This window comes from Chiloscyllium plagiosum, chromosome 23 (genome assembly GCF_004010195.1).
Source record: "Chiloscyllium plagiosum isolate BGI_BamShark_2017 chromosome 23, ASM401019v2, whole genome shotgun sequence".
Classification (NCBI taxonomy): domain Eukaryota; kingdom Metazoa; phylum Chordata; class Chondrichthyes; order Orectolobiformes; family Hemiscylliidae; genus Chiloscyllium; species Chiloscyllium plagiosum.
In genome coordinates, this window is record NC_057732.1 from 20359909 (window position 1) to 20387183 (window position 27275).

At 39.9% G+C, this 27275-nt stretch overlaps 1 protein-coding gene across 1 annotated transcript; it reads left to right on the forward strand.

The window, feature by feature from the left end:
* Positions 1-27275, forward strand: tigara (TP53 induced glycolysis regulatory phosphatase a). The gene is made up of 8 exons (XM_043713198.1): positions 1-165; positions 854-983; positions 4660-4697; positions 5222-5249; positions 9458-9579; positions 12129-12206; positions 23659-23769; positions 25686-27275. Exons 1-8 carry the CDS (start codon positions 1-3, stop codon positions 26127-26129), a joined length of 1116 nt encoding a protein of 371 aa, XP_043569133.1. The 3' UTR covers positions 26130-27275.

Here is a 27275-nt window from a genome sequence, read left to right on the forward strand (position 1 = left end):
ATGAAAAAGAAGTGCAGCACTAAGCCTCGTGAGCCGCCACCATTCATTAAGATCGTGGCTAATTTGTTCCGTGAGTTGAATTCCACAGCTACCCCTCATAATCTTGGCCGACAAGATCTATCCACCAGTCTTCATGGTGGAATGACCATGCTTCTACCACCTGAGGTGCAGAATTCCAAAACTGTGCAACTGAGGAGAAAAAAAATAAAAGTTGTTAAAAGGACCCTTTAATTTGAACACAGCGCCTGCAAGTTCCGGGCTTCACGGGAGGAAATATTATTTCCCCATTCACCTTACCAAGATGGAGCTCCAGTAGAAAGCATATTTAATCGAACCACCAGAGTGTGTACCTCGCCTCTTGACTCTCCAAAATATTTCTACCACTTAGAAAGCTGGAGGGGGAATGGAAATGTTATGCACTTGCCTCGCTTTGTGGGTGAATAGACCACCTACTGTATTACTGTGAGGCAGGGGGGCACTGAAGGGGACATACCGCTTATGAATGGTACTGAAAAGTGTGTTGCTGGAAAAGCGCAGCAGGTCAGGCAGCATCCAAGGAGCAGGAGAATCGACGTTTCGGGCATAAGCCCTTCTTCAGGAATTTCTCCTGTTCCTTGGATGCTGTCTGACCTGCTGCGCTTTTCCAGCAACACATTTTCAGCTCTGATCTCCAGCATCTGCAGCCCTCACTTTCTCCCGCTTATGAATGGTCACGTGCAGGGAACAATGGTACCGCGTCACTGGGGAGTCCTTGTGCTTTGATTGGTTGCTATGTGGATGATGTCAGTTGGCCGGACCAACCTATCGGAGAGGTTTTTATTTCGAGGTGAAGCTGTTGCTGGGTTATTGACAGCATGAAGTTCAGGATCATCTTGGTTCGGCAGTGAGTATTGGGGGTGTGGGAAGAGCGGGTTTGCTGAGACCAGGCCGCCTTACATTGGGTCCCTTTGACCGCCCCCTCGGTGGTTCTCTGACCGCAGCCGGTGTGTAAGTCAGTCTCGGCGCAGCTGGAGTTGCTGGTGTTCCCATTCCGCCGGCCACTTTTGATGTTTGAATGTTGTGGGGAGGGACTTCACCTTGAGGCCCCGCTGTTGGATGATATTGTACTGTAACACCGTGCAGCCTGAGGGGAGCACAGGGTCAGTTTCATTCACGGCCCCTGAGGATCCACAACGTGGACGCAGCAGAACTAAGATCGGCCCTCGGCCTGAATCTTCAGTTCATTCTCTCTCCACGGATGCTGCCCGATCTTCTGACCATTTCCAGCAATCCCTATTTTCGTTTCAGATCAGTATTTGACCTGGTCAAGGTTGGGTACTCTTCTTGAAGCCGCGAGGACGTGACTAAGTGAGTTATTTTCTGCTGAACTTGGTGGAGCTCAAGGTGGAGGATGTCAATTGTTAGTCAACAATATAATTGAATATTGCAGCTGCTGTAGGTCGTTGCTCTGTGGAAAAAATATCAAATCAGTCCCACTCTACGGTACTCTTCCCAATAGACGAGCAGCTTTTTTTTTTCACTTTATGCTCGTGCATATATGGCAAACCCATTCATTTTTGTAAGTTCTTGCTGAATTTGCTTATCTCACTTTCAGTAGTGAATTAGTAAAAGCCATGTGTGAATCCCTATATTTGAAATGTTAACAAATCCAGATAAGCATTTAAGTAGAAAAGTGGATGAGAGTTGAATTTTTTAGTCATTTTTTTCACTGACAAAATTGCTGAAAGCTGGCATAAAGGACAGTGCAATAAGCAGATGCTGGCGTGATATAACCCCCTTTTTAAGCAGATGTGGCATGTGTGTTTATCCATCAAATCTGGATGTTGCACTTGGTGTGCAGTTTTTGGAGACACTTGAAACTGACGTGCTTCGAATTTCTCATTCCTATTTGACAAGCCTCAGGTATGTGTCCTACCACAATGGTATGTGTCCTACCACAATGTTCAATTTGGAACTGAGCAGGTTGCAGGGTATGGTATTTTATTAGCTTTCTGGTTGTTCAGAGCATTGCTGCTAATGTTCCTGGGCTCTCTCTGGCTTCAGTAAGCCAGCTGGTTCCACACACGCGTAGAAAATGAAGTTGGTGTCAGTTTGAATAGGTAATATCAACCTGAGTGCTGCAATAAATATCAGATATACGAAGACCAGCCATTACTATGACAGGCTATCATTCAATATCTGTCCCAGGGAAATGAGTAGGATGAATGGCTCCTGGGGAAATCTATCTATCTATCTATCCCTCCATCCCTCTCTCCCCTCTTTGACCTTGGCTTATGAGACTAATTACCATGGCAACCAATGAGGCGAAGCAACAAAACATTTAAGGCTTTGCCAAAACCTGGATGCTCACTAAGCAGTGTTTTGAAGCAATAATTCTGTTGCCTGGGTGACTTTGAGTGCCTTATGGTGCACACGACAAAAATTGTCCGAACGAGTGGTGATGTCCTGTATGCTCTCTAATATCACGATGAATAGAGGCATCAACATGCAGGCAACTGATGAGCAGAACAATGGGAACTCAAGGATGTGGATGAGACATTCTTGCATAATAGCCAGTAGTGTCGTCAAATCACTTCAACATTCTTTAGCTAAGCTGCATCAATTACGCTGTTGAAAATGTTGGGCTATCATGACTGTTCATTCTACTTGTCCTTGCAGTGCTAATGCTTCTTGCAACTTATAAGAAAGGTGCTGTTACTTGTTGGAGTTATGGCTGCCAGTTGCTTGCCAGCAATTACGGTTAGTGACTGGAGCAGATGTAGTGAAAGGAATCCAACTCTAAAGGGTCTGTTCATTAATTCCTTGCATTGTGACAAACAGTATGTTGTTTTTGATTGGTATTTCTTTCACCCTCAACATGGTATTGTACTTATGATTTGCTGCTATTAAGTTAGAAGGAGAGCCCTTCATATTTGTAAAATTGCTCTTTGGGTTGTGGATGTCACTGGTCAGCCTATTACTAATTACTCTTGAACTGAGTGACTTGCTTAGAAAGCAGTTAAGAATGAACTCCATACTTTAAATATGGAGTCGCATTTAGACCAGACAATTAAGGATGGCAGATTTTCTTCCTTAAAGACTATTAGAGCAACAATTAATGGGGAAATCATGCCCACCCAATGCTGAGACTTTGCCTTCCAGATTTTTTTCAAAGATTCATTTTGTTATTTGAAATAGTGTGGTAGAGAATTATCTTGAATCTTTGATTTATTAGTAATGATAATTATGCCACTATCTCCTCTTTCTTTAGAACATTTGGCAAAATCTACCATCGTCTTAATAGACAACGTATATCAGATGTCCTCAAGTTTGTGAGAAGATTTGTAACTCAGGTGCTTGTTGTGGTTCTGTTCGCCGAGCTGGGAATTTGTGTTGCAGATGTTTCGTTCCCTGTCTAGGTGACATCCTCAGTGCTTGGGAGCCTCCTGTGAAGTGCTTCTGTGATCTTTCCTCTGGCATTTGTAGTGATTTGAATCTGCCGCTTCCGGTTGTCAATTCCAGCTAGTCCAAGGACTAGCCATACTACCATACATCAAGAGCATTTCCGAACTGACAGCCAGACTACTGCGACCACTAGGACTCATAACAGCACACAAACCAACAGCCTCTCTTAGACAACAACTCACCAGAACGAAGGACCCGATACCCAGCATGAGCAAAACCAATGTAGTGTACAAAATCCCATGCAAGGACTGCACAAAACACTATATAGGACAAACAGGAAGACAGCTAACGATCCGCATCCATGAACACCAACTAGCCACGAAACGACACGACTAGCTATCCTTAGTAGCCACACATGCCGATAACATGAATTCGACTGGGACAACACTACTATTATAGGACAAGCCAAACAGAACCGCCAGGGAATTCCTAGAGGCATGGCACTCATCCACAGATTCAATCAATAAGCACATCGACCTGGACCCAATATACTGACCACTGCAGCTGGCAGCTGGAACTGACAACCAGAAGCGGCAGATTCAAACCACTACAAATGCTGGAGGAAAGATCACAAGCGCTTCACAGGGGGCTCCCAAGCACTGTCCTCTAGACGGGACGAAACGTCTGCAACACAAATTCCCAGTTCGACGAACAGAACCACAACAGATGTCCTCCTTTCAGACTGCCAATTTCTTTCAATTGACTCTCATTTTCATTATTGCAAGTTCAGTATAATTAAGCATGCATTCTTCTAAGACATCAGAGTGTTCTCTATGCTAACTTCTGGCTTCACTCTTGAATTCTGTGCCTTGGCCTGTAGCATGTAGTATTGTGACATATCATGGCAGTCTTTACCATGGATTCAGTAACTTGAAAGGCGCTTGGCTTAATTTTGCTACTACATTTGTACAGTTGTTAGTGACATGGAACACTGCTGTAGGGTCTGTCAGGTAGTTTTCCTCTGGCTTATTTCAGATGTCTTATCTTTAATACCATCTGATCTGTCCTGCAACTCGAAGTAAAAACAAAATTTTCTGCAGAGTTGATCCTTCAATCCCCATGCTCTGTAGTTGTGCAATTCTGTTAATTTGCTTGTAGAAATAGTGTGTAATTGATCTGTAGGTATTTGTGAACCTTGTATTGTGAAGTACAAAACTGGGATTGTCTTCCTATTTACTGCTTTAACACTATACTTTTTAAAACATTATGTTTTAGTGGTGAAACAAGATACAACAAAGCAAAACTTCTTCAAGGTAAGTAGTGTTTGAAAATAATGTAATGTTTTAATTCTAACATTGAGTTCTAATTATCTTTGACAAACAATATTCTGGTTTCTTTTTTACATCGGCAACTACTTCGATCTCCTATAACAAAAATCCTACAGGCTAAGCAAAACTGTTCAGAGGATGACCTGTAACCAAAAATGTGCGCTTGGATTTGTGCAAAGGATCTGTGCAGAGGTGTTGTGAAGTGTCAACGCCTCTTAGCTGATGTCTCTTTTATTTGCTTTTCTTTCTTCCAGTATCCTCAGCTAAGTGTTGTTACTTTGTGTAACATGTTGTATAAATTACCCATCACTAACCAATCTGTGTAACTTTGCTGTATCACTGTACCGTTCAGTTTCTACTTAAAAATCTGAATGTAGAATTTATGTAGAGCTTAAGAGATAAATGTATGTTGTGGTATATGAACAAATGAAGAAGATCTCAGGGTCTACCAGTTGTCTGCAACATACTTGGGTTGTCAACTTGAGTGTTTGCATTTTCTTTATTTTCAGGTGAAAGCAAAGGAAATATTGGCTCAAGGTATTGACCACAAATAAACAACAAAATTTAAATTGCATTGTTCACATTTCAAACCATTCCTAAAGTGCTGTATTTGTGTTATAAAGACAAACATGTTACCATTTTTGTACAGCAACAGTCCACAAATAGCAAATCATGAGATGATCTGTTTTAATATCTGTGGTGTTGCAATCCTCACTCTTTTGAAGTGTCAGACTAGATTATATTTTAACTCTAATGGAGCTTGAATCTGCAAACTTAAGTTTTTGAAACAATAGTGAGTATAGAGATCATTGCAGAGGAACGTAGAAGAGCAAGCATGATTGATGTGTGGAATATCCTTTTACTTTCAATGAAGAATGTGGAAGTGCTTTAATGAATAATCTTTTTAATGCAATAATTGTTAGGTGGAACTACCAAGTAACTAATGTGCATCAACAATATCTCCCAACAATAATAAGCTGAAATAGTAATTAATGTATTACTGGCAAGAACAGTGGGAAACATCTTTGTACTTGGATAACGTCCAAGATCTTTAACATTTCTGACACACCATAGGCAGTTCTTAGTTGAACATCTCTGCTGAAAAATGGCATGTTTGGTGATACAACCAAGCTTCAAATGTATCCAGCTACATAGGGAGATCAAATCTTGATGAAAGTTTGAGCAAGAGGTAGAAGCACTAGCAATAAAACAAACTGACAGTCTATGGACTGAAGACAAGTTCAGGTTTTGACTGTGGGGTCTAGAGTATATACAAATTAGGAGCAGATGTAGGCTTTTTGGCCCTTCAGGCCTGCTCTGCCATTTGATAAGATCACAGTTGATCAGCTGATGTTCTGAACTCTACATAATGTTTTGATTCACTTGCCTAACAAGAATTTATCTATCTTTGCCTTAAAAATACTCAATGCCCATACCTCCTCCCACCACCTGAGATTGAGAGTCTCAAAGAGAATGCATCCTGGATGCAACACAAAAAGGCTTCTTGTAGGGTGTATGTTGAACTGAGGAAAATAGGATGTCGAGGACCAAGATGAAAAGTTGACTTTACTGAGGGATAGTGATCTGAATCACTTACTTCTGTGTTAGGGAAAATTCAGCTTGTAATTTTGCAGTGTTACTATAAGGCAAATCAGGTCTGAATAATTTGTTGAATTTCTTGAGAAAGTCTGAACTCGGGTGGATAGGAGAGGAACCAATGTTTGTGTTATATTTGGACTTCCAGAAGTCACTTGACAAGGTACCTCCCAAAAGGTCATAAGATAAGAGCCCAAGATGTTGGAGGTAATATAATTTTGTGGATAGAGAATTGATTAGTGGGTAGGAAATAAGTGGGTATAAGGGCTCTCTTTCAGATTGATGATCTGTGACCGATGAGGTTCCACAGAGATCAGTGCTGCGACCACAACTGTTTACAATAGATGTTAATAACTTAGAGGAATAAGGTTAATGTACCTTTGCCAAATTTGCAGACAACACAAAATATGTGGCCAGGGATACAAACCGTTCAGAGGGATATTAATAGGTCAAGAAAGTGGGCAAAAAGTTGGCAAATGGAGTATAATGTGGGAAAATGTGAAGTTGTTAATTTTGTAAAAGAACAAAATGTTATTTAGATGGAGAAAACCTACAGGAAAGTTCCAACACAGAGGCTTAGGGGTACTGGTGCATCAAAACACAGGAAGCTGGTACACAAGTGCTGCAGGTAACCAGGAAAGCCAATGGAAGTCTGGTCCTTGTTTCAGGGGTTGTCAGGGTATGAGTAGGAAAGTCTTACTGCACCTGTACATGATGCTGGTGAGACCACATCTGAGTACTGTGTGCAGTTTTGGTCCCCTTATTTAAGAAAATATATAATTTCATTGGAGTTCAGTGAAGGTTCACTAGGATTATGCCTGGTATGTACGGATTGTCTTATGACAAAAGGCTAAACAAGTTTGGACTCTACTCATTAGAGTTTAGAAGAATGAAATGTGCTCTCATTGAGATTTATCAGCTTCTTAAGGGGTTTGACAGGATGAATGCTGAGAGGATGTTGCCCCTGGTGGGAGAATCTAAGACCAGAGGTCATAGTTTCAGAATAAGTGGATGCAAGTTTAAGACTGAGGTAAGGAGGACTGTTGACAGTCTTTGTTAACCTCCTTCCACAAAGCTGTGGGGCAGACTTCTTGTATTTATTTAAGGCTGAGACAAATTCTTGATCAGTAGGGGAATCCAGACTTGCAGGGAAAAGACAGGAAATTGGATGTGAGAAGTGTCAGAAGCTATGGTCCTATTGAATGACTGAGCAGGCTCGAGGGGCTGAATGACCTCCTCCTATTCGTATTTCTTCGGATCTTGTAGGATTAGCTAACCAATAGAAGATGGTGTTGGTTTTGGTGGGGTATGTTTTCAGTATGGCAACCTGTAACTAGTGGAGTGCCAGAGGAATTGGTGCTGGGGCCAGTTATTTACAATGTCGGATGTCAGTCTTGGACGATAGACAATTTTATAGATGACACAAGTACTGAGAAGGCAAGAAGTGAGGATGACAAAGTCAGCAGAGGTTAATAGATAAGGTCAGTGAGTGAGCCACAACTTGGCTGATGGAATATAATGTAGGAAAGTGAGATTATGCACTTTGGCAGGAAGATTAAAGGAGCTGAATGTTATTTTAAATTGAGATACTGCAGACCGGAAGGATTTGGGATTCCTCATGAAGAATTACTGAAAAGTTAGCACTTGAGTTCAGCAAGTAATAGGGAGGAAAATGTTGACCTTTGTTTCAAAGGGATGAAGTATGAAAATAGGGAGATTTTGCTGGAGTTATACAAGGCACTAGTCAGATTATTAGGAGAAAGTGAGGACTGCAGATGCTGGAGATCAGAGCTGAAAAAAGTGTTGCTGGAAAAGCGCAGCAGGTCGGGCAGCATCCAAGGAGCAGGAGAATTGACGTTTCGGGCATCAGCCCTTCAGGAAGTGGCTGAACACTTTAACTCCTCCTCCCACTCCGCCAAGGAGGAAGAGCGCCTCATCTTCTGCCTAGGAACTCTCCAACCACAAGGGATGAATGCAGATTTCTCCAGCTTCCTCATTTCCCCACCCCCCACTTTATCTCAGTCCCAACCCTCTGACTCAGCATGCCTTCTTGACCTGCAATCTTCTTCTCGACCTCTCTGCTCCCACCCCCCTCTCTGGCCTATCACCCTCACCTTAACCTCCTTCCACCTATCACATTCCCAACACCCCTCCTCCCTACCTTTTTATCTTGGCCTGCTTGGCACAACTCCCTCATTCCTGAAGAAGGGCTTATGCCGGAAACGTCGATTCTCCTGCTCCTTGGATGCTGCCTGACCTGCTGCGCTTTTCCAGCAACACATTTTTCAGCACTAGTCAGATTATTGTGAACATTCTTTTTCTTTTATCTGAGGTGAGATATACTGACATTGGAAGCAGTTCAGAGAAGGTTCACTAGGCTGATAGCAGTAGGGAGGGACTGAGGAGAGGTTGAGTAGGCTTGTAGTCATTGGAATTTAGAAGAGTGAGTGTTTATTGAAACATATGATACTTAGGCATTCAACATGTGGATGCTAAGAAATTGTTTCCCCTGGTGGGGGAGTCCAAGACCAAAGGACAATCTTGAATGAGGGCTTGCACACTTAAGACTAAGCTGAGGAGGAACTTCTCTGAGGGTAGTGGATCTGTGGAATTATTTACTGGATAGGGCTGTCAAGGCTGAGTCAGTAAACTTATTCAGGGCAGAGGCAGACAGATTTTTAACCAGTAAGGGAATCCAATAGGAAAAAGGCAGGAAAGTAGAGTTGAGGATTATCAGGTCAACCATGATCTCGTTAACTGGCAGAACAGACTTGATTAGGCTGAGTGATCTACTTCTGCTATTGCAGATGATGGATTAAGCCATTGTCTGCAATTGTATGATTTGCTTTTAAATATTGTACAGCGTAAATTACTGTTTCTGACACAAGCTATTGTCATGGTATTTGTAAGAGAGATTGTCAAGTTAGAAATATAGAAAACTTTAAAACTGTAGTGTGCACATCAATTTGAGTGTTATATTTTAGAGAAGAATGCTAAGTCATCTTGTCTCACAAGAAAGCAAAACTTGTTGTAAATGAGTGCCAATCCATGCAGGCATCAGCAGACCCTTTCATATTTTTAAAATTTAAACATTTTTACAGATGTATATGTTAAAAAAGTTACTCTAACATCTTTCTGTTCCTTATTAGGCCAGGGTGTGGATGAACCGTTGTCAGAGTTTGGCTCCAAGCAGGCTAAGGCAGCAGGCAAGGCTCTCAGCAAAATCAAATTCTCTCACGTGTTTTCAAGTGACTTACAGCGTGCTAAACAGGTGTGTTTTACTTTCTTTCTCTTCAGAGCTGATTCTGTTTCAAGAAGTCATTAATTTTACAGCCATTATTGTATTATAAATTAGATTAAAGTGCAATCTGTTAGGAAATTGGCTAATTCCATAAGTTATTGAACTTTGAAATGTTAAAACTGCAACTACTGTAAAAGCAGAGTTCCTTCAGCATCTGGAAATGGATGTGGAACCTTTTTTCAGAACTTGAGAACAAGAAAAACCGTCATCAGCACAGAAGAAGCCTTTGAGCCCATCGAGTCTGTGCTGACCTATCTATGCTAATCCCACTTTTTGGCACTTGGCCCCCTGTCCTTGAATGATATGGCATTTCACGTGCTCATCCTCATACTTTTTAAAGATTGAGGTTTCCTGCCTCCAGGTAATACGTTCCAGGTTTCCATCACCCTCTGGGTGAACAAAATTTCCTCAAATTCCCAATAAACTTCCTGACCTTCACCCTAAAATTATGCCCCTCGATATTGATTCTTCATCTAAAGAGAAGAGCAGCTACTTATCCACTTTGTCCATGCCCCCTCATAATCTTCTACCTCAATTCAGGTTCTTCCTCTGCCTTTTTCTTCTCTTTGATTTGATGCAGGTTGTTTTTTTTAAAGTCTCCTCATCAGTTAAAATCCCACACAAATTCCTGATGAATCTCCTCTGCATCTCCTTCAGTGCAATCATATGCTTCCTATAGCATGGTGATCAGAACTATATACAATGCTCCAGCTCGAACCAACATAACCTCCCTCTTCCTATAATCTATGCCTTTTAAAAGGCAAGCATCCTGTATGCCTTCTTAACCACCCTATTAACCTGTTTGTTGTCTTCAGCACCCTACGATCCCTCTTCCTCCGAGTTTCTTAGTGTCCTTCTATTCATTGAGTACTCTCTTGTCTAGATACTCCTTCCAAAGTACAAGCCTCATGTATTTCCGGGTTCAATTCTGTTTGCCACTGCCCACCTGACTAACCTATCCACATCTTCCTATAATCTAAAATCATCTTCCTCACTGTTAATAAATCTTCATGTCATCCTCAGACTTAATTATCCTACACACATCACCCCAAAGCACATTCTTATCTGTATCGTTTATATGTATATCTATCATAGGAGACCCAGCAGTGATCCCTTTGATACATCTCTGGATACCAGTCTCCAGTCACACAAGTGGCTTCTACCGCCACCCTTTGTCTCCTATCACTAAGCTAATTTTGGATCCATCTTGCTAAGATACCCCGAATCTTATGTGCTTTTGTCTTTATTAGCGTACTTGTCAAAGGTTTTGCTGAAATCCATATAAACTACATCAACTGCACCACACTTGCTGAAATTCATATAAACTACTCAACTGTTCCAAATAGTGGTTTCTGTTACGACATTGGGTAAACCCTCCTGCTTAATTTAAAACCAGCAACACAGAAAAGATTTATCCCATGCAGTAATCTGTAAAAATCGAGTGGCCAAGCACTACTTGAAGTAAAAATTAACATCTTTATTTCTTAAAGTATAACACTATTCTCTAGCCTATCTTTTACCTTCTCTTCTATAATGTTAATCCGATAAAATTCCCAATTAAGATTTATGAAACAACATTTCTTATCTCAAAACCAGGTAGCTCTAGGTTCTTGTCTTCGTACCTTCCTGTGTCGTCTTTTCTCCTTGTTAGAAATTTCTGCATCACAATTTACTGATCGAAAAGGTGCCTTTTTCAGGCAGCTATTTTTCAGGCAGCCTGTTTATGTGCTGGGCTTGACAGTTCTCCTCTCAACTGTTCAATTTCCCCCTGGTCTTATACCCCAGAGCATCGGATTGTGTCATTGGCTTTTAAGATTGTCAAGATACTCAATTCAAACTTGATTGGAAATGGATATTTTTATTGGGGTATAACTTAAACTGATTGGCCAAATTCAAATTTGTTTTTATCTCCAGGCAATGAACTACTCGAATTGTTCAACCCAGTGTTACACACATGGTTGCCTTATTGAGAACCCTTGGTGCTGTGTCTGGTAGTTCTGCTTTTAACTCTCTTAAAGATACACCCACTTCTTCATAACACTTTTTAAAGGCCAAATTTCATTCTGAAGTTGGGAAAATAGCTGTATTGTAGGGTTTCAGAATTGGAGAAGGTAGCAGAGAACCCACATCTTGTGGGCAGTTTAGATGCAAACAATGAATTCTGGTTTTGTCAAGTCCAAAATCCTGGGAGTGAATAAAGTGCTGTTAATGCTTGTGTACAAGTTTGAAAGCATATGGTTCAGAAGCCATTCATTGCCAATAGTAACACAAAGTAAATACTAGATAAGAACAGCTCCTGATGTTCATCACCAGTTTTTGGAAAACTGAGCGTGCCATCAAAAAGGTATTAGTTGTATTTTTATTTCTGGCAAAGCAATAGTTTTACTGTATATACAAACAAACTATTTTGAATACCCTTAGATTACATTGTTGATGTTGATACATCTACAAGTTGGTTTTACATGCTAATAATCCACTGTATTTTTTATTGTTTGTAAACTTGATCCCGTATGTTTCAGACTGCATCTGCTATTGTGTCAGAAAACATTTGGGGGCATAAACTTGAAATAATTTGTGATCCAAAGCTTCGAGAAAGAGTAAGTATTAAACATAAATACATATAAAATATTACTGTCTATCATTAACAATAAGTTTAAATATGTTGACAAGTGATCTCAAAAACATGAGATTATTTCAGTTTCACAAAGTATGCAATCTATTGAGTTATGTCCTGCTTAAGCTAAATGTATTTATGTAGCTGGCAGGTAAAGACACCACAAAGTGAAATAGCCCTGAGACACTCAAAAACAAAAGTTAAAACCTGCTTTGCAGCAGGACACAGTCCACCTACTGAAACTCTTATGACCTTGCTTTTTCTGTTTACTATTGCAATTCCCTTCCCTGTAACTTGATATTATTCCTTGGCATGTCATGCATCAAGGTGAGGAATCTATTCAATAGCTATGATATTTAGTTAGCTATTATGTGAGTCGTGAATCAACTTATGAAATAAAACTGCAGGAAATTCCTGCCAGGCCAGGTAGTATTGGTATATACAGAGAGAGCTAATATTTCAGATTGATGAATATCACAACTGGAAGAAATTGAAGATTTAACAGTTTATATGTGTTGGGTAAAGAGATAGAGGAAAGAACAGAAGGAAAGAATTATGTTGAGTTGAAGGCAGGATTTATTAAATTACAAAGGCTTAATGCAAGTTGAAAGAGTTTAATAATGCAACAAAAACTAAAGGATAGCTGTAATTAATATAACCAAATGTTGAAAAGAATTGCAGCATTTCTTATAACTTGAAGTTATTGAAATCTGGATGTAAAATGCCCAATCCAAAAAATACGCTGCTCGAGGTTGTGATGAGTCTATTTGGAATGGAATGTGAGGCCAAGACCAGAGTGGGAGAGAGATGGAGAAATCTAATGGTAATTGGCTGGACTGTATTTAAAGTTATTTATGTGACTCAGCTGTGTTTAACTTTTCAAAGTATAAACTACAAAGAACAATACAACACAGGGAGAGGCTCTTCGACCCTCCAGGTTTGCACTAACACATTTTTCCCTTCCACACTAAAACTGTCTTCACTTACAGGGTCCTTATCTCTCTCTTCCCTTCCTATTCATTTTGAATGCTGCTATTGTCTGCTTCCATTACCACCTCTAGCAATGCATTCCAACCACTCACCACCCTTTGTGGGAAAAACTTACCTCACACATTGCTTTTAAACTTCCCTTCTTGCACCTTGAACCTGTAATTGATCCCTCCACCATGGGAAAAAGCTTCATACTTTCCATCTATCCATGCCATTCACAATCTCTTAAATTTCTATTGGGTTGCCCCTCAACATACGTGTTCCAGTGGAAACAAACCCAGTCTATTCAACCTTTCTTCATAACTAAAATTCTCCATACCAGGCAACATACTGGTGAACTTTTCTGCACTCTCTCCAAAGCATCCACATGCTTCTGGTAGTGTGGCGACCAGAACTGTATGCAGTATTCCAAGTGTGGTCCACCTGCAGTTTTATAACGCTGCAGCATAATTTGTCTATCCTTTATAAGATGTCTTGCAGAAGTTGCTGTGGCAGGGTTGTGTTGTTGTGGTCGATGTTGTCCTGGAGGCTGGGTAATTTGCTGCAAACGATGGTGTGTTTAAGGTTTGGTGGATGCTTGAAGGCAAGAAGTGGAGGCATGGGATGACCTTAGTGAGATGTTCATTGTCACCGATGACATGATGAATGCTGAGAGGAACGTGGTGTCGTTTCTCCACTACAGGGAAGTGCTGGATGACAAAGGGTACTGGATCAATCATATCCTGTACCTGTCTTCTGAGGAGGTTGCAGTTTTTCGCTGTGGCACATTGGAACTGGAAATCAATGAGTTGAACAGTGTATTCCATTCTTATGAGGATGTCTTTCAGTGTCTGTTACATTCCTCCTCTGTGAGTAGATCCTGTGTACACATGTTCAGGGTAGAATCTAGAGAAGTGCAGCATTGTGAGGTTATCTGTGGGCTTGCAGTAGAGTGAGGTACTGAGGTTCCGTCCTTGAAGGAGATGTGTGTCCTTCACTTTTCAGTTGCTGACACTCCACTCAGACCTTCTGACACCCCTGATCACCCACACCACCTTCACCATCCCCTAATCTCCATGCCCGTGACCATGTGCTTCCTTCCACCTACCCAACAAAAGAGCGGTGCCCCAAAAGCTTCCAATTCCAAACAAACCTGTTGGACTACATCCTGATGTCGTTTGACTTCTGACAATGTTCACCCCACTCCAACACCAGCTCCTCCGCATCATACTTTAAAGACCTTGATTCTTTACTGTTCTAAATTCTAGAGAAAACAGGCCTAATTTGTCATCACCTTTCCCTTTGCGGCAATTAGCTGTTTAAATTTAATTGTCTGATTGCAACAACTCTCCTCATAACTTTTCTCCTGAAGTCTAGGTATCATTCTTACAAACCTAGGTTGTACTCCTCCAAGGTGAGTATATCCTTCCTAATCTGCTCATGACAAGTGATGTCGAACTAAAATTTTGTATAGCTGCAGCATAAGTACTTTGAGGCTCTTTAACACCTCAGGTTATTGAGAACATAAGGAAATTATATTGAATTTTAAAAGCAAATGCCTTTAGGAAAGTCTCCATTCCATGTATGTTGATAGATTTGGGGTTTCAATTTGTAACTGAGTAAGAGGGAAGGTAGCAGAAGGAACCCTTATAGAGTGGTAGGTATCATTAGAAAGTATTTAATAAGGTGCTGCACCCTTTTGGTTCTGGGATATCAAAGTGCAATTTAAATGAACTCGATCAAGACACCTAAGTTGTGATGATGGGGCCTATGGACTCTGAGAACATAGCCAACACTTTACAAGGATCAGCAAAGTTTAATTTAAGTTAATCAGTGAAAAACGAAGTTCAGATAGACAGATATTTGTATCTAAAGTAAAAAATGGAATGTATGTGAACTTCATGAGTGTGGTTGACCTAATTAGGACAGCAAATTAAAAATAGACATCGATTCCTATCACAGAATAACAACTGTTGGCTAGCAGAGTTGTTGCAATCAGACAATTACATTTAAACAGGTAATTGCTGCAAAGGGAGAGGAGATGCATTTTTCAAGTTTGACATTGGTTGGTCTGGAAAGCTCTCTGTCTTTGATCCTATCTTGTAATCTTTAAATTATCCGATTGTAAGTTGGGCTATTTTGGAATTTAGCAAAATTTGTCAGAAGCTGTCGGTCTTGTGACTTTAGTTCTTTAACGCCACTTCTCCACCCCTCTCCCAAACCCTCGTTCAAATTTTAATTTGAACAAAAGTCACTGTTCTACATTTCTTATTAATTAATGAAATCTGAGTTAGAATGTAGTTATTGAACAGGCTAGTTTTAAAGTTAGAAGGTTATAACCATTCATTGTTATAAACCAAGTCTATCTCTGCTTCTGGAATTCTCATCTGTGCTTTTTATTACCATTTAAACTCAACTATTTTAATGGTTTATGGATTGTTCCTCTCATCCTCTACCCTCTAAACTATGGCTCAATTGAAGCTCTGCAGTTTACATCTCAATCACTTCTTATCCCCTCCCAGTTGAGCAACACCTCAAATTTAGAATTCTCATCTTTGTATTCAAATTCCTCCACAAACCTGCCCCTCACTATCTGCGTTAACTTCCTCCACCTTTCAATCAGCCAAAATACTGCATTAGGTTAGTTCTGGCATGGTACATTCATAATTTTCATTGCATCCCTCTTGGTTGTCATATCTTTAGTTATCATGTCTTTAGTTATTTAAGTCCTAAACTCTGAATTCTCCCTCTAAACCTTTCCACATTTATATTAGAAACATGGCAAATAGGTGCAGGAGTGGACCATTTGGCCCTTTGAGCCTGCAGCACCATTCAATATGATCATGCTGATCATGCATTCTCAGTATCCCATTCCCACTTTCTCTCCTTTCCCCTTGAGTCCTTTAGCTGCAAAGCCCAGCTTCCTCTTGAATATATTTAATGAACTGGTGCCAACAGCTTCCTGTGCCAAAGTTCACAACTTTGAGATGAAGAAATGCTTCGTCATCTCAGTCCTGAATGGCTTACTCCTATTCTCAAATTGTGACACCTTTTTCTGGCCATCCTGACATTGGGAACAGACTTCCCACATCTCGCCTGTCTAGTCTCATTGGATTTTATGTTTCTGAGTTTTGTCCTCATTCTTCTAAATTCCAGTGGATACAAGCCCAGTCAACCCAATCTTTCCTCATATGTCAGTCCTGCCATGCCATGTATCGGTCTGGTGAACCTTCGCTGGACTCCGTCAATGGTAAGAATGTACTTTTTCAGACTAGGAGACCAAAACGATACACACTACTCAAGGTGTGGCCTCACCAAGGCCAAGTATAACTGCAGCAAGACATCCTTACTCAGATACTCGAACTCTCTAGCTATGAAGGCCAGCATGCCATTAGGTTTCCTCATTGCGTGGTGCACGTGGATGCCAACCTTCAGTGACTGTTCCACATGACACCCAGGTCTCACTGTTCCACATGACACCCAGGTCTCACTGCACCTCACCTTTTTCTAAACTGCCATTCAGATCATAATCTGCCTTCTTGTTTTTGTGACTAAAGTAGATAACCTCCCATTTATCCACATTATACTACATATACTACATTAGAGTTAGATTATCTACCCTCCAGTCCACTGGAACTGTTCCAGCATTTACAGAGCGCTAGAAAATGATCATCAACGCATCCACTATTTCTAGAACCACTTCCTTAAGTACTCTGGGATGCAGAACATCAGGCCCTGGGGACTTATCTGGTTTTAATCTCATCAATTTCTCCAATATCATTTTCTGGCTAATAAGGATTTCCTCAGTTCCTCCTTCATGCTTGAGCCTCTGTTCCCTAGTATTTCCTGAAGAAGATTATTTTTGTCCTCCATAGTGAAGACATATCAAAAGTATTTGTGCAACTGGTCTACTGTCTCTTTGTTGTCCAGTAAGAATTTACCTGATTCTGGCTGTAGGGGACCTACATTTGTCATCGCCAGTTTTTTTTCTCTTCACATATATATAGATGTTTTTGCAATCAGTTTTTATGCTTTCTGCTAGTTCACTTTCCAAACTAAACACTTTGTCTTCCTCTGAATGTTAAAATTTTCCCAGTCCTCGTGTTTGCTGCTTTTTCTGGTAATTTCATATGCCGCCTCCTTTAGCTTTAACACTGTTCCTGTTTGCCCTTGTTAGTCATAGTCAAGTCATCTTCCCTGTTTATTTCTTACACCAGACAGGGGTGTACAGTTTTGAAGTTCATCCATGTGTTCTTTTAAATGTCTGCCATTGCCCCCTCAACCCCTTAAGTATGCTTGGCCAGTTTATCCTAGCCAATGCATGCCTCATACTATCAAAGTCCGCTTTCTTTAAGTTCAGGAACCTAGTTTCTGATTTAATGGTGTTACTCTCCATCTTGAAGAATTCTACCATAAATGGGATAACAAGAGTCCAGAGACAGTATGTTCCTGTCAGGGTGAAAGGCAAGACTGGTAGCTGTAGGGAATGCTGGATGACTAGAGAAATTGAGGTTTTGATCAAGGGGAGAAAAGGAAGCATATGCCAAGTATAAGCAGCAGAGATAGAGTGAATCCTTGCAGTATAAATGCAATAGGAGGAAAATCAGGAGGGCAAAAAGGGAACATAAGATAGCTTTGGCAAATAGGGTTAAGAAGAATCCCAAGGGATTATATAGATAAGTTAAGGGTAACTAGGGAGAGAGTTGCCTTGCTGATCTTTGGCCCTATGTGTGGAACCTCCGCAGATGGAGATACTATACAAGTGCTTACTGTGGAGAAGGATGTGGAAGATATAGAACGTGGGAAAGTAGATGGTGGCACATTGCAGAGGAAGAGATGCTAGACGTCTTAAAATGCATAAAAGTGGATAAATCCACATGACCTGATTAAGTGTACCATAGAGCTCCATGGGAAGCTAGGGAAATGATGGCTGGGCTCCTTGCTGAGATATTTCTGTCATCGATAGAGGTTGGCTAACGTGGTGCCACTATTTAAGAAAGGTAGTAAGGAAAAGCCAGGGAACTATAGATCGGCGAACCTGACATCGCTGTTGGGCAAGTTGGTGGAGGGCATTCTGAGGGACAGGACTTAGATGCATTTTGGAAAGGCATGGACTGATTAGGGATAGGCAGCATGACTTTGTGTGTGGGAAACCATGTCTCTTTAATTTGATTGAATTTTTTTGAAGAAGTAACAAAGAGGATTGATGAAGGCAGAGCGCTGGACATGATCTATATGGAATTTGGTAATGTGTTTGACAAGGTTCCTCATGGTAGACTGGTTAGCAAGATTAGATCACATGGAATACAGGGAGAACTAGCCATTTGGATACAGAACTGGCTCGAAGGTAGAAGACTGAGTGGTGGTGGAGGGTTGCTTTTCAGACTGGAGGCCTGTGATTAGTGGAATGCCACAAGGATTGGTGCTGGGTTCACTGCTTTTCATTGTTTTTATAAATGATTGGGCCGTGAATATAGGAGGTATAGTTAGTAACTTTACAGATGACACCAGAATTGGAGGCATAGTGGACAGTGAAGAAGGTTACAACGGGAACTTGATCAGATGGGCCAGTGGACCAAGGAGTGGCAGATGAAGTTTAATTTAGATAAATGTGAGGTGTTGCATTTTGGAAAGGCAAATCTTAGCAGGATGTATACACATAATGGTAAGATTCTGGGAATGTTACTGAACAAAGAACCTTGGAGTGCAGGTTCATAGTTCTTTTGAAAGTGGAGTCACAGGTAGATAGGATAGTGAAGAAAGCATTTTGTGTGCTCTCCTGTATTGGTCAGAGCATTGAGTACAGGAGTTGGGACTTCATGTATAGAATATTGGTTAGGCCACTTTTGAAATATTGCATGCAATTCTGGTCTCCCTCCTATAGGAAGGGTGTTCTGAAACTTGAAACAGTTCAGAAAAGATTTACAAAGCTGTTGCCAGGGTTGGAGGGTTTGAGTTATGCGGAGAGGTTGAACAGGCTGGGGTATTTTCCCTGGAGCATTGGAGGCTGAGGGGTTACCTTTATCAAGGTTTATAAAATCATGAGGCACGGATAGTCTAAGTAGACAAAGTCTTTTCCCTAGGTTGGGGAAAGTCCAGAACTAGAAGGCATAGGTTTCGGGTGAGAGGGGAAAAATTTAAAAAGGACCTAAGGGCCAACATTTTTCACAGGGTGGTGCGTGTATGGAATGAGCTGCCAGAGGAAGTGATGGAGGCTAGTACAATGACAACATTTAAAAGGCAACTGGATGGGTATATGAATAGGAAGGCTTTAGAGGGATATGGGCCAAGTGCTGACAAATGGGGCTAGATTAATGTAGGACAAAGGGTGGCACAGTGGTTAGCACTGCTGCCTCGCAGCGCCAGGGTCCCAGATTTGATTCCAGCCTTGGGCGACTGACTGTGTGGGAGTTTGCACATTCTCCTCGTGTCTGCGTGGCTTTTCTCCGGCTGCTCTGGTTTCCTCCCACACTCCAAAGATGTACAGGTCAGGTGAATTGGCCATGTTAAACTGCCCATAGTGTTAGGTGCATTAGTCAGAGGGAAATGAGTGGGTGGGTTACTCTTCAGAGGGTTGGTGTGGACTGGTTGAGAATCTAATCTAATCTAAAATCTGCTCAGCGTGGACAAGTTGGACCAAAGAGTCCGTTTCCAAGCTGTATATCTCTATAACTCTATGACTCTGACTCTATTATGGTCACTCTTCCTTAAAGGATCTCACACCACAATGTTGCTAATTAATCCTCTCATTATCCAATACCCTTGTCGCTAGTTGGTTCCTCAACATATTTGTTAAGGAAACCAGCCCTCAAACATTCCAGGAAATCATCCTCCATTGCATTGCTACCAGTTCAGTTCGTCTAGTCAGTATGTAGATTGAAGTCACCCATAATAACTGCTGTAATCTTTACTGCATGCAACTCTGTTTGATATACACCCCAACTCACAACTACTGTTTGGTGGTCTGTACACAACTCGCACTAACTGCAGCTCCATCCATACTGATTCTACATCGTCCAGTCTAATGTCCGCCTTATCCACCTCCCTTTACTTTCTGTCTGTCTTTCCTAAAAATTGAATCACCCATTGAATTCCCATCCTTGGTCACCCTGGAGCCAGGTCTGTGTGATCGCAATTACATCATATCCATTAATGACTGTTTGCACAGGTAATTCATCCACCTTATTACAAATGTTCCTCACATTGAAATAGAGTCTTTAGGCTCTTTTGTTTTGACATTTATTGTCTTTCTAGAATCCTAACTCCCTAAATTCAGCTTGACCTCATCCCATTTTTTACCTATACCCTTGGTGTATATGCACCATGAAAGCTGGCTGTTTGCCATCACTGTCTTCCTATTCTTTCTCTGTCTGTTGGTCACCCATTCCCTATCTTCCTCAGTAATTTTAATTTGTGGTGTGGCCAACTTGCTGAATGTGCTAACCACGAATCCCTTAGCCTCTTGGATGCTGCAAAGTGATTTCAAATGCAACTCCAGAGCTGTCAACTGGATAGTCAGGAGGTGTAGCTGGTCAGCATGTGAAGGAGTCAGGGACTTGTGGGAATTCAGGGACTATTCCCATCTCACAGGAAGAACATGACTCTGGTCTGGTATCTCCTGTCATAACATAACTCTCAAGTCAACAACAGTTAACAAGAGAAAATGAGAGGAGAGAAATGACTTACAAGTCACTCACTCACCTGCTGCCTGTGATTTCATAATTGAGCTTTCTTCTACTTCTCCATTATCGTCATGTCTTCCGCAGCTGCAGTAGTTTGCTCCTCCTCTGACTGCCTTACCTTGTTGCTGCTTGACCTCCTTACCGAAGCCCTGTATTCACTTAAACCTGCACTTAAACCTCCAGGAGCACTTCCACAATAAAGTTTCCCTCCTCAAATGGCCTTGCCTTGTCTTTTATTTGCTCCTGGGTAATGACTGAGACAACTCCTTCTAAAATCCTTCTCAGCATTGCCTCGGTTGAATGCCTTGTTTGGATGCCCTCGCACAGCTCACTGACATCAGTTCTGTGTTCCCCTCCTCGGTCGCAGTGATTGTGATAACAACTCCCAGATTCCGTCTCAGCAGCGCCCTTGGTTCTTCTCTTTTGATATTCTTTTAAAACCTAGTTCTTTAACCAAGCTTTTGGTTATTTGACCTCCTCCTCTTCCATGGTTCATTGTTAAAATGAGTCTTTTACTATACTCTGAAATGTCTTGGGATGTTTTTCTACATCAAAGTTTATAAAATGAATTTAAATTGGTTGTTCTTAACCCTTGATGGGATGAAGTAGGGCAGTTCGGAAGACTTTGAAGGGTATTTTCTGTTTAGGTGATATTTTATGTAATGAAATCACATTAATCTTTCACATTAAGTAATTAAAATATTCAAACATTTCAGGCTTCAGTGTGTTATTTTTCTAATATTGATTTATCTACAATATTTCTGAGCTGTGAAATGCAGTTTTCAATAAATAAACATCTGTTGTTTGATCCATTTTAAACTGAGTTTATATTTGCTGATATTAATACGCTTAACAAAGAGCACACTCTTTTTGCTGCAAGTAAAAAAAACGCAAAGCCTGAAACTAATTTCAAATTGGAAGAAGTCTTTTACTTTGTAGTTACATTATTATATTGCAGTGCAATTAAAAGGCAGTTTTCAAATGATTCATAATGTTATGCAATCTGCTGCATTCTAGTAAAATATACAGAAGCTTAAAAGCTCTTCGAAGTTTTTCAACAGTAATGTGTGATTTTCATGTTGAACAAATAGTGAGAAAATCAAAATGTAGTAGCCATTTAAGTTTACACTTAACCAGGTGAAAATCTGCTCAACTTTGTTTCTGACAGTGTATTGTACATTGCACTTTGTAAATTTATTTTAAACAAAATGCAATTGGCATTCCTAACATTGTACAACAGATAAGTAACTTTTGAGAAACCCTGATGAGGTATCTATTGAATATATTTCTATGAATTCAGTTTTTGATCATGAGTCCATGAGTATTTCTTTTACTGGTTTTGTTTGTGATTGGCACAACTGCCTCTATACCATTGACAATAGGCCACAGAATAGTAATTTAAACACTTGACTTTAATTTGCTGACTAAATTATTTGTTAACTATATATAGCAAAGTTTTTTTGGTCATACAGACAACAGCTTGTATAGAATTGCAATGAGTTTATGCAGATTTTCTGTGGTAAGACTGGGTTTTTCTATGAACGCTCAGGAACTTGAAGCTTATGGGTAGTGTACTTTTGTTTATTGATTGCCATTTAATCTCCATGGTATTGCACAAAAAAGTAACTGAGTATGATGTTTGAGTAAATTGAGAGCAATGTTAGGGTATGGGAGGCCATTGACACAGGACCTATAGACATTGTTCAGTCCCTATTTTAAAGTCATAGATTCTGTCCTTTTTAAAATATGATGTGCAAAGCTTAATACACTTGGGAAGTAATTAAGTAGAGTTGGTTCCAGTATAGGTGTATATCGTCAGTACAGCCTGAAGATTGAGGAGGTTGAAAGTGAAGCACTGGAGAGCTATTAGAATCATGGCATGTTAACAGCAGAGAAGGAGCTGTTTTTGTCTTAACTGGCTCACCACAAGACCAACTTAGTGAGTCTCACTGTGCCACCAGTCACCCATCAAAGTTAGTTTTTTTGAGGGACATACTGAATCTGCCTGGACCACACTCTGGCACTGATTTCTAGATTCTTAATACCAAATTTCTAAAAGGAGTCTGATAAGGTAGTTTGAGTGGTGCTGAATAAGATGAGAGTGCATAGTGTTGAGACTAGTACACTAGCATGGATAGAGATTGGCTATCTAATAGAGAGTTGGGATAAGGGAGTTATTTTGATGATGGCACGCTGTAACTAGTGGAAAGATGACACAAATGATGAAAGGCAAGTGATGAGGATGATACAATGTCGACATAGAACTATATACAGGTTAAGTGAGTGGGCAAAAATTTGGCTGAATTCACTTTTAATATGTATTAATTGATTTAGTATTCATTTATGGTAAGTATAATACAACTTGAATAGCTTACCAGTATACTTACCTAATGTGATTTTGTTCTGCAATGCCACTTTTCAATATTTCCCTGCCTCTTGCTGGTTCTGCAATTGTCATTAGTTCCTACACTGGATTTAAAGGTGGTACTCTCCCACAGTGCTTTGCTGCTCAGTTGGGAGGATGTGATTTTAGGATATTAGTGTATGTAGTAGTTCACACATTACTGTGGACAAATTAATTAATAATGGGAAAGACCTGATTGGAAAAAAATGAGGCTACGTACTTACAAAAGTGAACGTGTGAAAAGAAGTAATTAATTTAGATGTCCTATTTCTTCAAAATAAAGTGCAACATTCAATTGTTAATAGAATAGTGCATTATAAGTTTTTCAATTTTACATTACAGCAACATATTTGCAACTTTAATTTTATTCTTGTTCCTAGAAATATGGAATTGTTGAAGGAAAACCACTAAGTGAATTAAAAACATTGGCAAAAGCTGCAGGGCAGAGATGCCCTGCTTTTACTCCTCCAGGAGCAGAGACTGTGGACGAAGTAAGTCATTGAATGATGGACGGATGTGACGGATCCCTAATCTCCACAGATTCAGATTAGAATTTTGATCAAATTCAAGTAGGCTTTGCACCTAAAATTTATTCAAAATTATTTTACCCATTACCCATTCATTGAAACTTTAACCGTCTTCTTGTGTAAATGTAAAAAAAATTCTATGGCAGTTGTTAAGAGGAACAATGACTTCTCAATTTCCTAGCTGATATACGTTCCCTTAACTTACATCAGAAAAATAGATTTTCTGGTCATATCTCATTGCAATATTCCATGAACAGCAGTGTGCAAATTGTTTTGTTTCTCTATGGTTTATGGCAGTAATTACATTTCAATGTTGCAAAAACTTTGAGAAATCCTGTGGTCACTAACATTATTATACAATTTAAGTTCTAGATGTACGCCTCAGTCTGAATTTCAGTTTCATAAGAAATGAAAGAGGTTTTGGCTTTTCATATGAGATTGCAAATGAACAAAATCTCCAGTGGGAGCCTTACTGGTATTACGTTTGTTGATTTTCATATGACTTCAAACCTAGCACCTTATGCTGTGCTTGTGAGAAAATTTAAAGCTATTGGATTGCATGGTCTTTCTCATGTAGCAAAATTATTTTTTTATAAACCCATTTTGCAAAAGTGGCTGAAAAATTATGGATGATGTCAATATATTCCAGCCCTGGTCAGAGTGGATTGTATGAATGAGCAATGAGCACAATGGGCAAGGCTTCTTATTCTGATTTTATAGGTCATAGTGAGTAGGATTAAATGAGTGTTGAATTTCAATAGCCGCTCTTTAAAACTGCTACCTCAAATCAGAGGGTTCTCTATTCCTATTACAACATTTGCATGTTACGTTTTTGCAGGGCTCAATAATTGGAAATCAATGTTACATTACATAGGATTTCCTACCTTTAAATATGCTAGCATTCTGTTTTTCAAACTGATATGAAAAAAATCCCAATTCTACTAACCAGTAACCCAAGCTACTGAGTTGAATATATGTTCACAGATGTGTGTAGTTCAAATTTAATTTGATAGCAGTCTATCAATATAGTTATGCCTGATATGCTCTTGAAATAAATAACCGAAAAGTGTGTGTGTGTGTGTTTGTTTGTGTTTGGTCCAACCCATCCATGCCAACCAGATAACAATAATCCATCTAGTTGCATTTCTGCGCATGGTCCCATTGTATTCCGAGGTAACCTTTGCTGCCTGCTACATCCCCCAATGTTGGTGTCATTTCCAAACTTAGTCACTATACCTCCTATACGCAAATCCAAATCATTGTATATAAATGACAAAGAGCCATGGATCCAGCACCGATCCTTGTGGTACATTGCTGGTCACAGGCCTCCAATCTGAAAAGCATCCCTCAACCAGCATCCTCTGTCTCCTACTTGCAAGCCAGTTCTGTATCCAAATGGCTAGTTCTCAGTGTATTCCATGTGATCTCATCTTGTTAATCAGTGTACCACACAGAAGCTTGTGGAACACCTTACTGAAGTCCTGTAGACAATGTCCACCACTCTACCTTCATCAGTCCTCTTCACCATTTCTTCAAAAACTCAATCAAGTTCGTGAGAGACAATTTCCCATGCACAAAGCCATGTTGACAATCCCAAATAGTCCTAGTCTTTCCACATATGTGTAAATCCTGTGTCTCAGAATCCCCTCGAAGAACTTGTCCACCACTGATGTCAGGCTCACCGGTCTTTGGTTCCCTGGCTGTTCCTTACCACCAAAGTATATTTTGATTATTGCCTCACTGCTGCAATTGTTAACAGACATAGCCTCAATTTTTGGATTTACCAAAGCAGTAATGGTGAGTTTTTCTTTCGCAGGTGATGACCAATAGTCGGAAATGTTTCTCCCTATATATTGAATGATGTTTTGTTTGTTTTGCAGGTTCAGGTTCGGGCAAAGGAATTCTTCAATTATTTATGTAACCATGTTGTGCAACATTCAAAAAAAGCTAACACTGTACCAGATCATATTGAAACCATGGCTGAATATTCTGGAGACATGCACAGTTCCCTCAAAGATCTCAACAGTGTGGACTCCAGCAGCTATGATATAAATAATAGCATTTCAGATAAGGTTGAAGATCTGATTGCAACTGTACTCTTAGTGAGTCATGGTGGATTTATGCTACAGTGGGTTGGCTATTTTATCAAGGATCTGAGATGTCCTTTGCCACCATCCTTTGACCAATCCAAGGCCTTTTCAGTCTGTCCAAATGCAGGAATAAGCAGTTTTGTTGTTACTTTTAATCAGATTGCTGACTGTTCTCCTCAGATAGTTTGTGATTATCTGTATGACTGTAGCCACCTTGTTGACATTGGTGTTTGACAGGATGTATTTTTAGTCTGAGCCCACAGTGATGATTTTTTTTTTTGTCAGGCATTTTAGTTGTGAAAATAGTTGCCAATATACAGATTCGGTTTGGATTAAATCCATATTAACTTGTTTAGGACAAATGCAAAATAGTGCAGATGCTGGAAATCTGAAATAAAAGTGCAATGCTGGCCACAGTCAACAGGTCAGGCAGCAACAGTGAACAAAAATCTTCCAGACTGAATTATCTTTTTGTCCTCAGACCCAGAACTTTTTAAAAAAAAACAGATTCTAAGCAAGTACATAGGCAGAAACTTGAGTGTAGAGAAAAAAGCTAAGCGTTTTGAGAGGGAGGATGGTAGGAAAAGTTAAATGCCTTAAGGCATCATTGTGCAAGACAAAAGGAGGTGGTATGGGTCAAGTAAAGAAACAAGAAGCTATCAGTAATGTAACTGTGAGTCACAGAATTGTCATTAGCTGCAATTTGAAAACAAGCTTGCATTTCCAATTTCTCCAGTTCTGGTAAAAGGTTGTCGGGATAAAATGTTAACTTTTCCAGTCTGCACAGATGCTTCCTGCCCTACTTAATATTTTCAGTATTTCTCTTATTTTAGTTTTTTTATAGATTTTTACTCTAGTATATTAAAATAGTGCAAAGAGCTTTAATTTATTTTAGAAAATAAACTTTTGATATTTTCTTTCTTATTGCATGGATAAAAATTCTCCATCTCCTTTAGTGGTTATAAATATCGTATCATCATATTGTCACTTAATTTCCTGACTGGGGGAGTGTATCCTATAATTGTTTAAAGACTACGGCTACTGGTTAACTCTTGTGATAAATTCCTCACAGTGGATGAGTCCTATACAAAAACACTGTAGTTATTGTGTGCAATGTTTAAAAACTAGTTGTATGTAAGACTGTATGCTGGTGACATTACAAAGTATATTATTGATAGATTTTAAGCACCTTGAGAAGGGCTGTCAGCACTGATTGAAAACGTGAACATATAGCTGCATCAATCTATTTATCTTGTGCTATGTTAAATTAAAATGAATACGTTCGTTTTACATGAATGATTAAACTGAGGTTGATCGATAAAATTTCAGACAATTATGTATGTTACAATTGAGAGAATAAAATACAATGTCATGTCACAA